At 35.0% G+C, this 14,209-nt stretch overlaps 1 protein-coding gene across 2 annotated transcripts in view; it reads right to left on the bottom strand.

The window, feature by feature from the left end:
* Positions 1 to 1,406: 1,406 nt before the first annotated feature.
* The window catches only part of rbm27 (RNA binding motif protein 27), a 91,800-nt gene continuing 78,997 nt past the window's right edge, over positions 1,407 to 14,209 (bottom strand). For both annotated transcript variants that reach the window (XM_039774778.1, XM_039774777.1), the window contains exons 17-20: positions 11,212 to 11,403; positions 7,530 to 7,613; positions 7,050 to 7,160; positions 1,407 to 2,767 (exon numbers count right to left, since the gene is read on the bottom strand). In XM_039774778.1, coding sequence (XP_039630712.1) covers positions 2,678 to 2,767; positions 7,050 to 7,160; positions 7,530 to 7,613; positions 11,212 to 11,403 — 477 coding nt within the window. In that variant the 3' untranslated portion in view covers positions 1,407 to 2,677. The remainder of the gene's footprint in view (positions 2,768 to 7,049; positions 7,161 to 7,529; positions 7,614 to 11,211; positions 11,404 to 14,209) is intronic.

A 14,209-nucleotide genomic window follows, 5' to 3' on the forward strand; every position in this document is an offset into this window, starting at 1 on the left:
TAGAATATTAGATAAATTATGTTTATATATTTTAAAAAAAGAACATTCAAGAAACAATGTAACCAAACTACATAAAGTCTCATTCTTTACCAGCAGGCCCTAAAATCATGCACTAGGCGTGCAGAAAAAAGTTGCGTGTTATTAAAAGTTAATAACTGTTTTCCATTATGTTACATGGACAGACGTAGGGGAAGTTACAAATAAATAAATAAATCGAAATTCATGGATTGCAGGTTTGTCTTATATAAAAAAAAAGTAAAGATTAAATTTGTTATACAACACTACTACAAATAAAGAAAACCTAATGCAGTCTTAGCAAATACATACCATTGTCATCCCCGCATAAGTGGCATATATAACCGTTTGAAAAGATTAAAAAAAAAAAAAAAAACTACTGAGTGTAAACTTTAACTTAGTATCATAGACAGCAAAGTACCACTGGTGTAAACAATGCTAGAAAGTGTTACAACCTCTGGAATGGCACAGCCACAAATGCCAAATTTGATATTATAATCTTAAAGTTCAACATTATAGTACCCTGCATCTGACTTGAACCTAGTTTACTTTAAAGTTCATCACTCTAGAGAGCACCATTAATATGTGGAATAATTATTTTAATACTGGCCCAAGAATACTGAAGACACAAGAGAAATGTGACTTGTGTTCGATGCTGAGCTTTCCTGAATAATGTTACACTTACAAACAACATTAACACTGAACCTGAAAAACATTGAAAAAGAAATCTTCACATCTTAAACAGTGCAACTACAAACTGATAAATGATCTCAAAGGCCTGCTGAGTTGAGGGCACTTCATGTTCACTTTTTAAATCATGTGCAAGAGATAATCTGCCATATAAATTTTAACATATCTATTTAACTTATGCTAGAAAATATCTTATCTACAGAATAATCCTTGTTGATTTTTTCATCATTTTGTACAAAAAATACACGAAAATCTTATAAAAATGCAACTGACTGCTGGTAATTTAATACAGAATAAGGCAAAAATTATATACAAAAAAATTTCAGTATACATTCATATGCCACTTTCTGACTATCACAGACCCATTCAGATTTGTTCCCTAAAAAACAAGTTAGTCTGTTCAACAGGGAGAAGGAAAAAAGGTTCTGGAATATAAATTTTACTCCAAGTTTCCTTATGACAAAATGAGCTTAATGAATGAACAATTCTTTGGGCAGAGATGAAAACCTACGAGGGGATTAAGAGAAAAAAATTAAGCATTTCTTACTTACATTTTTGTGATAAAATATATACATTAACTGTGTGTGCGTATATATATATACATATACATACATACATATATATATATATATATATACATACATATACATATATATATATATATATATATATACATACATATACATACATATATATGTGTGTGTGTGAATATATATATATCTATCACAACCACCTATAGCCTTGCACATATTAACAGATTCTGTACATAAAGTGACAATGAAGGAGGAGAAGAGAAATATTCACATAAACTGTGCAGGGAGATATATCTAAACTTTAGAAGTGCAATAAAATCTAAAAAATATCTACATATGAAAGACACTTATTTTTGTTGTTTATTGCAGTTGAACCAGTTATTTTAGTAACCTGCCTTTGTTGATGTTAGAATTAAGGGCTGTGGTTATACAATATAGTTCCTTAAACTAGATCTGTTGTGCAGTATTTTGGTAAATAAAAATTTGCCAATCTTTTCTTTCAAAAGGGCAGAAAGTTTCCCACCAATACACTTACAAAAAGTAAAGCAGAAAGCCTCACAAAATAATTAAATGTCTAGAAGAGAAACATATGGTCTTCCCTTAAAAGAAACATACAGAAATTAGCCATCAACGGCATACATTAAAATGATATGTTATTCTGAACATATGCTGGATTGTTAAATTAGAGTTTCATATGAACAGAATTGAGATTAATTATTTAAAGCATCTTAACCATTTTGCTTTGCTTTGTATACCTCAAAAATAACAGACTACAGAATCCTTCACAGTTTTCATAATACAGAACACAGAATAAAAATAATTTAATTTGAAATAATCTCTATTATTATTTTTTTTTTTTAACTTGTACAAGGCTACAGACTCAACCTGTGTCCCACCAAATGTCGGAGGCCTTCATTTTTCCTCCATAAACTAATTCTTGTTAGAAACTAACAATGGTAAAATGAAGTGATCTTGTGGGGAAATATTGAAAGTTATCTGAATACACTGTATTCAGAATGTGTTAATTTTGATGCAGCATTATAGTGCTGAGTTGGCTGTTAAAGTGAGGGGAGTTTTTAGATCTGGGGAAGCAGCAGTAATCTTAGACACAGTCAGATAATTTTTCAGACAGACAGTCTAGGAATTTTCCTATTACTCCTAACAATAACTAGCAGATTCAAATCTAAACCCATCAAAACATTTACCAGGGTCACAAATAAAAGATGGATCAGCTGCATGTGTTGACTGCAATATTATTTAACATTTTAAATATAAATCTTTAAAAAAAAGACAAAAAATACGCACCCTTTAGGGCACAAATTCTCAGATCTTAAAAGACCTGGCATTTAAAGAAAAAAACATGATTTCTATAGCATTAAATACTACATTTTACTAAAATATCAATAAAAAAAGTCACAAAAAACGAATGAGGTTTCTTCTCATCTTCTCCATGAACGAGATTTTTCTTCATCTTCGTCTTCATCATCCTCTTCTTCCTCTTCAGGCAACAAAAGTGCTCGTTCTGTGTCCTAAAAAAAATAATTATTAATTACAGAAAGAAGTAATTAATACATACACAGAGATAATGCAACATAATAACATTTTATTAAGTTCACATTAAAAAAAACATATATTCAGTATTACAAATAATAGGACACTGCAATAATCCAGACTACCAACCTACTCAATTTGTGACAAGACCATCTGAAATGAAAATAAAAGGAAAATAATTTTCAATTTTAATCAATTAATGAAAAATAGTGTCAGGGGCCTTCAGAAGTCAAAACATGGTACAACTCTGTCAAGCTGGGCACTACCCTTGAAAATGAAGTTAATTATTAATAAATTTGAAGAGATTACTTTGATCTTCTGATCTTTTGAAGTTAGGTATGATTGCTTGAGGGAAACACACTAGAATTTTAGTAGCAAAAAACAATGATGCAGATAAACAGGACTTTAAAAAACATATTGATAACCAACAGAAAATGAAGCATAACTAAAAATGAAGACTCGTTCTAAGGTCTAATCCATTTGTTAACATTTTTCAGTGTTTTTGAACTCTATCCATTTGTTATATGAAATTGGACTTTTACCAAGACTTATATATACACGAGTTTTCAGCAGTTGTACATTTTAAAATGACTAGTAGAGCCATATTTACATTATAATTAAGATAAATAAGTGTTGTAAATAGCAAAAAAAATAAATAAATAAAAGGTCTAATACCTTTCAAATTTTAAGTCCTGTTTTGGACAAAAAAACATTGATAGATACAACAGTTTGGGGAGGAATCTGCAAAGACACTCTGCATAATTAAGCTGCTAAAATTCCTGTGTGTGCATAAATGCAAACAAAGTCTTTTAGGTACAGTATTTACTTATGTTGAAATGGATCCAAACTCTCCTGAACAGTCAATTCATCCAATGCCAAAGTATGTAGTCAGCATCATCACAACTATCAAGTAGCACTACTTCTTTGATAGGGAATGTCTTTAGATGCACTATTTCAATAACATTGCACACCTAATCAGTCACTCCGGGTAAACTGAATGCTGACCCATTTACTCTGTGGTAATTCACGTCTATTTTCTGATGACCCATTTAGTCAGAAGTAATTCACACCCTCTTATTGATCTCTAAAACATGCAGACTAATCAGAAAATGAAGCAGGGCTTAATGCTAATTTCACATGATGTCTGCAATGTGAAGCACCTCCAGCTACCTCAAACTAGCCTCTGATTGGTCTACAAAGTGAATTAAGGGTTGGATTGGTTATATACAACGTCACTCTTAAAAACTTTTACAGTAAGTTCATATATGAAACTATTGCTAAACTACAGACCAAAATACCCAATTTCCTCAGAGGGAATAGTATTTCACAATGGGCAGAGACTTGCGTCTCTACACTTTTTTTTAAACAGATATTGCAGGGACGTTAAACACATTCCAAATCGCACTATGGAGATTCTGTTGGGTCATTTCCAGAGCTCCAGTTGTGCTCTTTTAGATGCATTTCAACATTTTTTCTAAATCATTTTATTTTTAGTAATTTGAACTGATCATTCAGATTAAGATTTTAAATGGTGCATGCCTCCCAGCGGGCCTCCAATCCTCTGAGGTTTAAAGTTATCCAGATCACTCCTACCAAAATTATTATTAAGACAGTGTCAGTCAGAAACGCCAACAGTTTTAGATTAGATTTTACTAAGCTTCTCTTACAGGAAAAACATTACCAATAATGATGACATATGCCAGCACAGACATGCTGATGCACCTTCTGTTTTAAGTTTGCAGGTGTGTGTGTGTATATTAGGGCTGGGCGATATATCAAAAATTTATCGTTACCGAAATTTATGACTCTCATCGACGTCATTTTGCCCATGTCGGTAAATTCGGTATTTTAAAAAAAAAGAAAAGGCATGTGCAGGTTGGCGATGTTCATGTCCCTTTAAGACGCTGTGCTACGTTACAGACTTGACGGGGTGGAGTCACATGACTCTACTACCTGTAACAAGAGGAGACACGGGTGAACAAATGGAGGACGATTTAAATGTTGAAGCAGCAGCGACGAAGGTAGAGCTGGTGGAGGAGGAAGAGGAGACGCTTGTTAACAAAAAAAATGCATCATCAATCGTTTGGCAACATTTTGGATTCAACAAGGATGATATTGATCAAAAAATTGTTAAATGTAAACTCTGCAAAAAGACTGTTGCGTCAAGTCAAGGTAACACAACCAACCTCTTCCACCACCTGCAGCACAACCATGTGATTCAATTCGAAGACATAAAAAAAGCTCAAAGCGAGAAGAGATTAGGAGGACCAGCAAAAGCGTCTTCCTCCACCAGGCAGCGGTCAATAACCGAAGCATTTGCTAGTACTCAACTATATGAGCGAACTTCAAAAAGATGGCAAGAAATCACAAATGCTATAGGCTACCACATAGCAAAAGACATGGCTCCTTTTGCTACAGTGGAACGCAACGGGTTCAGACACTTCATGAAAATAATTGACAAGAGATACGAACTCCCATCACGAAAATATTTTTCAAAAACTATCATTCCCAGCATGTACAGCACAGAGAGGAAAAAGGTTGCTGCTGAATTGAGATACGTTAAGCCCGTTGCAGCCACATCCGATCTCTGGTCCAGCCGCACAATGGAGCCGTATATTAGTCTCACAGTTCATTACATCGACAACAAATGGGAGCTGCGTACCAGAGTGCTCGAGACGGCCTATTTTCCATCTGATCACACGGGGGAGATGGTTGGACAGGGGTTGAGAGCGATGCTGTCTGCATGGGACATCAGTGAAGAGGACCTTGTTGCTATAACAACTGACAACGCCCAAATATTGTGAAAGCTGTCAAGCTCAATAAATGGACACGGGTGCAATGTTTTGGGCACAGGCTGCACCTGGCAGTCGGTAAGTGTGTACATCTTAATATATTTGGGTGGTGACATCTGGTGTGTTTTAAAGTGACTTTAATTCTGTGTGTCATATTCAAAATTGAAAGTATTAATGTTTGAATAATGTTTATATAGGCATAAAAATACTTAAGACTGCTGAGCAGCAGTGTATCCAGAAAGTTTTTACAGAAGACTTATTGTGAGCCAGTGTTGATCATGTTGTGCTGTGAAATGTAGCAAAATACATGATTTTTAAAATGTTTTATTACTGTGCCAACCCTTTTTAATTTTGTAAATATGGTCTGAGAGGTCTTATTTAATTCTTACTTTATTTTGCTTGCTTTATTTGAGAATTAGACCATGAATTGGGGTGATGTTGGGTGTGAAGATTTGGATAGATATGCTACCTCAAGGCCTTAGCAGAGATAGGCCTTTGTCCATGATGGCATTACATTTGCACAATCATTGTTTACTTTGTGAATAGCCAATGTGAAACATATTTATTATTAAACTATTTTGTTTACAAGGGATACACATTTTTTAGAGAGCATGGTTACATATTGTATTCTACACTTTTTATTTTGTTCAGTTAATAAATCTTAACCACTAAAAGTACTTACTACTATTGTCTTCATTTATTTTCAGTGACATTTTACAGTCCTTTAAAGTGGTAATAATATAATTGCAATGAATAGGTCTAGGGGGAATAATATTATCAAAATAACTGGAGGAACTATGCTGCCTGCCACAGCCCCATCAAATGAAAAAAAAAAAAAAGTTTGTTTTTTTGGCACTTGGGGTGGTTATCGTCCATTTATCGTTATCGAGGTTAACTGCTCAATTTATCGTGATATTGATTTTAGGCCATATCGCCCATGTTTAGTGTATATGTATATTATATACCTACACATACAGTATATGTAACGCCTCAAAATAGCATAAAGCCACATTCCACGTGCCTGTAGTACTGATACCCCTTTTCACAAAAACCTTTGGGGGAAAAAATGGGTAACTTTGACTCCACATATCCCATTAGAGGACTGAAACCCTGGGGTATGTTGATGTGGCATGCACAACTTCTGATTATAATGAATACTCTTATTGGTTTACTCTTTGTCAAAGGGGTGTAAATTCCTGCTCATAATATGATAAAAAAAATGGAAGCCTTTTTTGATCTAGAGGGTCTAAAATAGAGAAGAATCTAATTAGACAGCAAGACAAGTCAACCAGTTTATAATAAATCAATTAAGTGATTTTAAAGTGTTCATAAGTAATTCTTTTGAATAGAATTTTACAGCCTAATACTTGCTATTGATTATGTCTGGGAACCCAAGTTGCTTAAATACTATAATGGTATGCATAACCTTCACTTTTTCATGAAACTAACTAGAAGAAACATAGCAGACCTCCTCTTTTGTCTCCTCCTCTTCTGGTTCAGTGGAAACTGATGGAGTCTTGGGCTTATACCATGATATTTGCAGGGTACGTCCTTTGAATTTTGCTCCTTGGTTTGCAGCCTGTCAAACAAACATAAATAATGTCATCTGATAACCTTTAATGGTGTATCAAACTTCCTGGAACTCTTAAGAGAATGTTTTTGTAATCATATTACTTCTAAATGTAAAAATCATTTAAAAAGAACAAAAATACAATTACATCATTTTATTATACTTACTTTCATTCAACGATAAAATGATTATTCTATTATGGGCACATTAAATAAAAACTATTTAGCAACTCCCACAAATATCTTCTTCTTAAAGGTTTTATATGTCTGGTTAAATGCAATATAATAATGCAAATGCAGCTAACTGAATGATCTAGAAAGGACATAAGATTAAAGGGATTATGCTGTCTTAGAAAATTTAAAAACAAAACACACTTACATTCTCTGCTTCACTTCTGGTCCTAAATGTCACCACCATGCCTGTAGGGTCATGATCATGGAGATCTTCAACCTCTCCAAATTTCTATGATGAACAAAAAAATAATTATGCAACCCAGCTTTCATGATTTGTCATTATTTGACAAAAATATTACTTCATCCACCTAAAATTTGTTATCTTGTCTTGTTAAACCTTTCCTCAGTTTCTTCTGAAAATGTTTTAAATATTCTGACTTCTTTTCATATGACAAGATCACACCACAAAAAAACTAACTTTAAATTTAAGCTTGTGCAATATTTTCCTGCCCACAAGATGGAGTACATGTTCAAAAAAAGACTCCCAACACACAATTAATCTTTGGATCATTTACCATCACCTTATTTAAGGGAGTAAAATTATATTATTTGAAGACTGAAAAATTTAAAGTAATAAAAAAGGGGTCTTCTGTATGTGGCATGTATGACAAGCCAAAGTTGGGAGGCTTGGGAAATACACATACACACACATTGTTCATACCCAAGACAACCTATAAAATACACACGGACAGTATTAAGTATTTCCTATTTTGTCACTGTTCTATCCATCCATGGTCCATGATTAAACTGTACATTAATATCAAACCAGACTGAGGTGTCACAAAACTCTGAACAAATGAGGAGTGGAGTTTAGGGAAGCCCAAAATGAGGGGATTGTAGAACTTCACAAGGTTTTTTGTTAATTGATATGGAACATTTATCTGCATTTAAGACCAAGTATTCCATGTTTTGCCCATTTAGTTTGTGTGCCGCCATCTAAAGAATGCACAAAGCCTAGATAGTTTGATGCTTAACTACAAAACGGTACATTTAAGAGTCTCCTCTTTAACAGAATATAACTCCTTTGGCAACATACATAACTGAATGAACAGATATTGATAATAAAATAAGACATCTTAATCTCAATTACTGGCTCAGATGACAGCCCCACTCCATGAAGCTTGACTGCTCTACTGCCAATCAGAAAAAACATAAAATTCAGAAACACACTAAACTAAATCTCTTTAATGTACAGAATGAATAAATAACCTCATTTTTATAATTAAGTAAATGGTAGCAGAGTTACCCAAAATATATAATACCTTGTTATAACTTGAACACAGCTGTAGTCTCAAGACTAATAAACTATATAGCAAGAATAAAATGCCACTTTGAACACTATAACTTCTAAATCCACAGCAATGTTTTGACAAAAAAAATACAAAAACATTAAAACATTTTGTAAAAAAAATAAAATTTACTTAAAATATTAATAACACCACTGTGTTGAATATGCTGTGAAATTAAAGTAAAAAGTTAGACTTAGGGTTAGAGTAAGTAACAATTCAGCAGTAAAAGGCTGAATCAAGCTATTAAATACATTTCTAGTAGCAGTCTATAATAGCTTTGCCACTGTAATACTTTAAAAATAGTTTTCATTATATTCTATGCAACTTCACATAGTAAAATTTTGGCAATGTTAGCTTTTTAAAATTCCTTCTTTGAATTTTAAAAGGTTGTACCATCTATATATGTTATGATGATCAGACTGTTTAAGCAGCATGCTGCAAACAACTGAATTGCACTTCAGGTTACTTTGCTTATGTATAATCATCCTTTCTATAAAATAACAGACCAAAAAGAGTGTGCATTATCCCCAAGAATACATTTAAGAAAGTTAACTCAGTATTTGTCTAGCTATTAGTTTGACTACAGAAGTCCCAAAACCTATCTTTTGTACAGGTCATTCTTCTGGAGTGATTGCCCTGTAACTGTGCATTATTCATAGCATTTCCCTACACTGTTGCTTGTTTAAGATTTACAGTCCCTGACAAAAGTCTTGTCGCTTGTGTACAAATTGACCTGAAGTGCCGCTAAAATATATTTCTAATCAAGAGTTTGTTACAAGAAATGGGTCATTTCAATCCCATCAGCTTTTGTAATAATGTTTCAGTGCAAAACGAAACTGACAAAAAGTACTCTAATATTCACAGCTTGGTAAAGCCCATCGAGTCAATTTTTGGCAAGACATAAGTGTTGTCGCCTTGTCATATGAGCTTCGCTTGTGACTAATAATGGATCAATTAGGTCTCAGGTGTGTATAAAAAGAACCCCAGTACACTAGACCTTCACATCAACTGCAATGAGACCTCTACAAACATGCCTAAGATTCACCCTGAAACTAAAGTGTTGATTATCAAGAGGCTGAAGACCAAATCCACTGCTGATGTGGCAAACACCTTCAATGTATCTCAGCATCAAGTTCAGAGGATAAAAAAAAGATTTGAAGAGACTGGAGACGTTTTTGACAAGCCCAGGTCAGGAAGACCCCGCAAGACAACTACTCGAGAGGACCGTTTGTTGGCTCGAAAATCCAAGGCCAACCCCATTTTCCACTGCAGCAGAGCTCCATGAGACCTGGTCACCTGAAGTCCCTGTGTCAACCAGAACAGTTTGTCGGATTCTGTCTCGAAATGGCCTCCATGGTCGAATCAGTGCCCATAAGCCAGCAATAAACAAAAGACAATTGAAAAACCGTGTGGCATTTGCCAAGGCCCACAGCCTGCTAAAAGGATGGACGCTGGAAAAGTGGCAGAAGGTGGATTTTTCAGATGAATCTTCTGTTGAATTACACCACAGTCACCGCAAATATTGCAGGAGACCTACTGGAACCCACATGGAGCCGAGATTTACCCAGAAAACAGTGAAGTTTGGTGGAGGCAAAATCATGGTCTGGGGTTACATCCAGTATGGGGGTATGCGAGGGATCTACAGGGTGGAAGGCAACATCAATAGTCTAAAATACCAAGAAATCTTAGCTACCTCTTATATTCCCAACCATAAAAAAGGCCAAATTCTGCAGAAGGATGGTGCTCCATCGCATACTTCCATCTCCACATCAAAGTTCCTTAAAGCGAAGAAGATCAAGATGCTCCAGGATTGGCCAGCCCAGTCACCAGACATGAACATCATTGAGCATATGTGGGGTAGGATGAAAGAGGAAGCATGGAAGACGAAATCAAAGAATACTGATGAACTCTGGGAGGCATGCAAGACTGTTTTCTTTGCTATTCCTGATGACTTCATCAATAAATTGTATGAATCCTTGCCAAACCGCATGGATGCTGTCCTTCAAGCTCATGGAAGTCATACAAGATATTAAATTTGGATCTCACAGCACCACTACACCGCTGACATATTTTTGGATTTGCAGTAAAGTTGTTCACTTTCTGTATAGACGACAAAACTTTTGTCTTACTCAAATTTGACCTTTCTGTCTTGATTAAATGAAAAATCTTTTTTCAGTGAAACTAATTTATTTCAGTGCATTAAACATCATTTGGGAGGGCTTTAGCTTTTCATATGAGCTATTTCTAACACCAGTTGATTAATTAAAAGTCAGGTTAATAGCAGGAGTTTCTACAAAATAGAGAAGCGACAAGACTTTTGTCAGGGACTGTACAGTATCGTAACAGGTTGTGCAGGTCATTTCTTTGGATTGTTTTATGCCATCTGTGGCAGGTGTCACTGAGGAGTGACTTTTTCCTGCCAATAATAAAATGTACACCCCATCTGAAAAACAATGCTGTTTAGTTTTTCATTCTTGTCCAAATAATCCTTCTCCTCAAAGTATTAAACATATTATAATCAGATTGTTTTTTACTCACAGTAAAGTGTGGCATTAACTCATCTTTTTCTTCTTTTGTGACACCCAACACTGCCAAAGCTCGAGGCCGATGATCCACAACCATGTGGTTTGCAACACCTCTGCCTCGGCTACTTCGACCACGGCCTCTTCCTCTCCCTCTGCCTTGGGCAATCTTTCCTCTCCCACCAGGAATAAGACCTAATCTGGCAGCCTGGAAAAAATAAATCCGGAACAAAAAAAATATAGCTATATACAAAACAAGGTTATGTAAAAGGATCTTATTTACTTTAGAAACTTTACTTACGCTAAAATAAAGGTGGAGAAAGTCAATGTCCAGCTATTCCTTTTATACATCACTTTAACAAAATTCTTTCAAAGTGAGAAATTTATTTTATTACCATTTTGGTTTGAACATGATTTAAGTTTCATACTATATCAAAGAATTACTTAGAACATTATTTGCAGATGCAGAAAGATCATAAAAAGAGCATTCTGAAATAAACAGCGCTGGTATTAAAAGAGCCATTAGGAAATGTGTTGTTTGGAAAAGTAGCCTTATGGCTTTAAATAAGGCCATTTTGAAATACAACCCATAATATTAAAATGATGACATTGTATTCATAATAATTAAATAACTTACACATTTTTTCACAATTTATTCATTAATTTATATTTATGTCTGTACTTATGTATGTGACTATTTCATAATTGCCATTTTATTTATTTCATTTTAGAACAAATGGTGTTCTATAAACTCAGAAATGTCGTAACTAAACCAGATTTAAAAAAAAAAAAAAAAATCAAGGGTCGCAATAAAGTCAAGGGTCGGATGAATTCAACCTAATATGAACAAATTCTTCAGGATAATGTTCAAGCATCAGTCACAAAGTTGAAGTTACGCAAGGGTTGGATATTCCAACAAGACAATCGCCCAAAATGCAGTTCAAAATCTTCAAAGGCATTCATGCAGGGGGAGAAGTACAATGTTCTGGAATGGCCATCACAGACCCCTGACTTGAATATCATTGAAAATCTATGGGATGGTTTGAAGCAGGCTGTCCATGCCCGGCAGCCATCAAATTTAACTGAACTGGTCAAAAATACCTCCATCCAGAAAAAAAAGACACTCATCATAGGAGGCGTCTAGAGGCTGTTATATTTGCAAACGGGGGCTCAACTAAGTACTGATGTAATATCTCTGTTGGGGTGCCCAAATCTATGCACCTGTCTAATTTTGTTATGATGCATATTGCATATTTTCTGTTAATCCAATAAACTTAATGTCACTGCTGAAATACCACTGTTTCCTAAGGCACGTTATATATTAAAAGGAAGTTGCTACTTTGAAAGCTCAGCTAATGATAAACAAAAATCCAAAGAATTAAGAGGGGTTCCCAAACTTTTTCATATGACTGTACATAATCCTAGCAAGTTGATGCAGTCACTGCATGCTCTTTTGACCTCTAGTCCCTGGCAACAAAGTCACAGACTGGTCTGCAACTTGCCCTGACTAGGACTGAGTCTTAAATTGTAGCGGCAGGCTCTTCTGTGTGCAAGAGTTAACAACTAATGAGCACTCACTCAGAGGTACACTGCATACAATGCAGTCCCACAGAAATAAGAAAAGGGCACTTTTGACTTGGCAAACTTGAGAGGCTTGTCTGTCTTGTGTCTCATGTCTGTCATATCATGATAGAAGGTTAAAAGGGGGTGGGGGGGACAGACTGCAGCTGAACTCACCATATCTAAGAATCATTCATTGAAACACCAGCACTGTCATATGCAGTCAAAATGATGCAAGCTAACAATGCTTTAGAAATCTGAAACTGTGCTGCAAAATCTTTCAAGTTGTATAATTTGTTATCCTGAGTGATTCTTAATTGTGTATTTTGAAACCCTCATAGTGACGCGATTCAGCAACTGTAGTCAAGTTTGACATGCACTATAACTAGAAACTGTATAGTGTTGTCAGATTTAGCTACCAAAGAAAGAATTTGACTAGCAAGGTAATAACCTAATCGAGTGAAACCTTGGAGACTCTATGCTGCAGCTCTCCAATTTTGACAGATACAGTAGAGAAAATGTATCAAGACATCAGCGCGTTTCTCTCCAAAACGCAAGATAAGAGTTCTAGGAATCTGAAATGCATTACTTGTCCGTCCATCCATCCATCCATTATCCAACCCGCTGAATCCGAACACAGGGTCACGGGAGTCTGCTGGAGCCAATCCCAGCCAACGCAGAGCACAAGGCAGGAACCAATCCCGGGCAGGGTGCCAACCTACCGCAGGACTGCATTACTTGTTTCCCTCAAAAGTCCTTCCATCTCCTTGCACTATTCACTGTTTCGAAAAGGGAGAAGTCACACTCCACAGTTGCTGGACATAAGAAAAGAGTTGTATCTTCAAGGAATGAGACACAAAAAGCTTCCAAGCACAGGCTTGGTTACAATGATCCAACCTCTCTCCCTCTGTTACAAACCACAGTTGTAAATTAATTAAATAATATCAAAATCTCACAAGAGTGAATAATAACAGAATTCTATCCCCTTTCTTAATGCTGAGGAGCATTACACCAGAATTTAGGAGGACAGACTACAGTACTGACACTAATCACTAGTCATTAATTTTATTCATCACATTACAATGAGTTCAGCAAAGAGCAAAACAAGAATGCAACAAAAACACCTATTCCATACACCAATGTTCCATAACAGATTAAGTTAGTATTAGCAATCCTGTCCTATAATGTATAGAAAGAAACAATTTGTTAGCAACAAGCCCAATATACAGCAGACTCTACTTTATCACAAAGATTAAAAGAAGCCTGTGTTCCTTATCTTAGTACAACATTAATGAATCACTACACAGTATACCATGGATATTGATGAACGATTAAGAAAGATTCAAGTTTATGGCACACATAGTAAAAAATAAATAAATACATAACCATGCAATTTAAAAACAGACATTTTATGATGCAGTTTGCCAAATAATAATAAATAATAATACATTTTA

Source organism: Polypterus senegalus, chromosome 13, assembly GCF_016835505.1.
Source record: "Polypterus senegalus isolate Bchr_013 chromosome 13, ASM1683550v1, whole genome shotgun sequence".
Taxonomy (NCBI): domain Eukaryota; kingdom Metazoa; phylum Chordata; class Cladistia; order Polypteriformes; family Polypteridae; genus Polypterus; species Polypterus senegalus.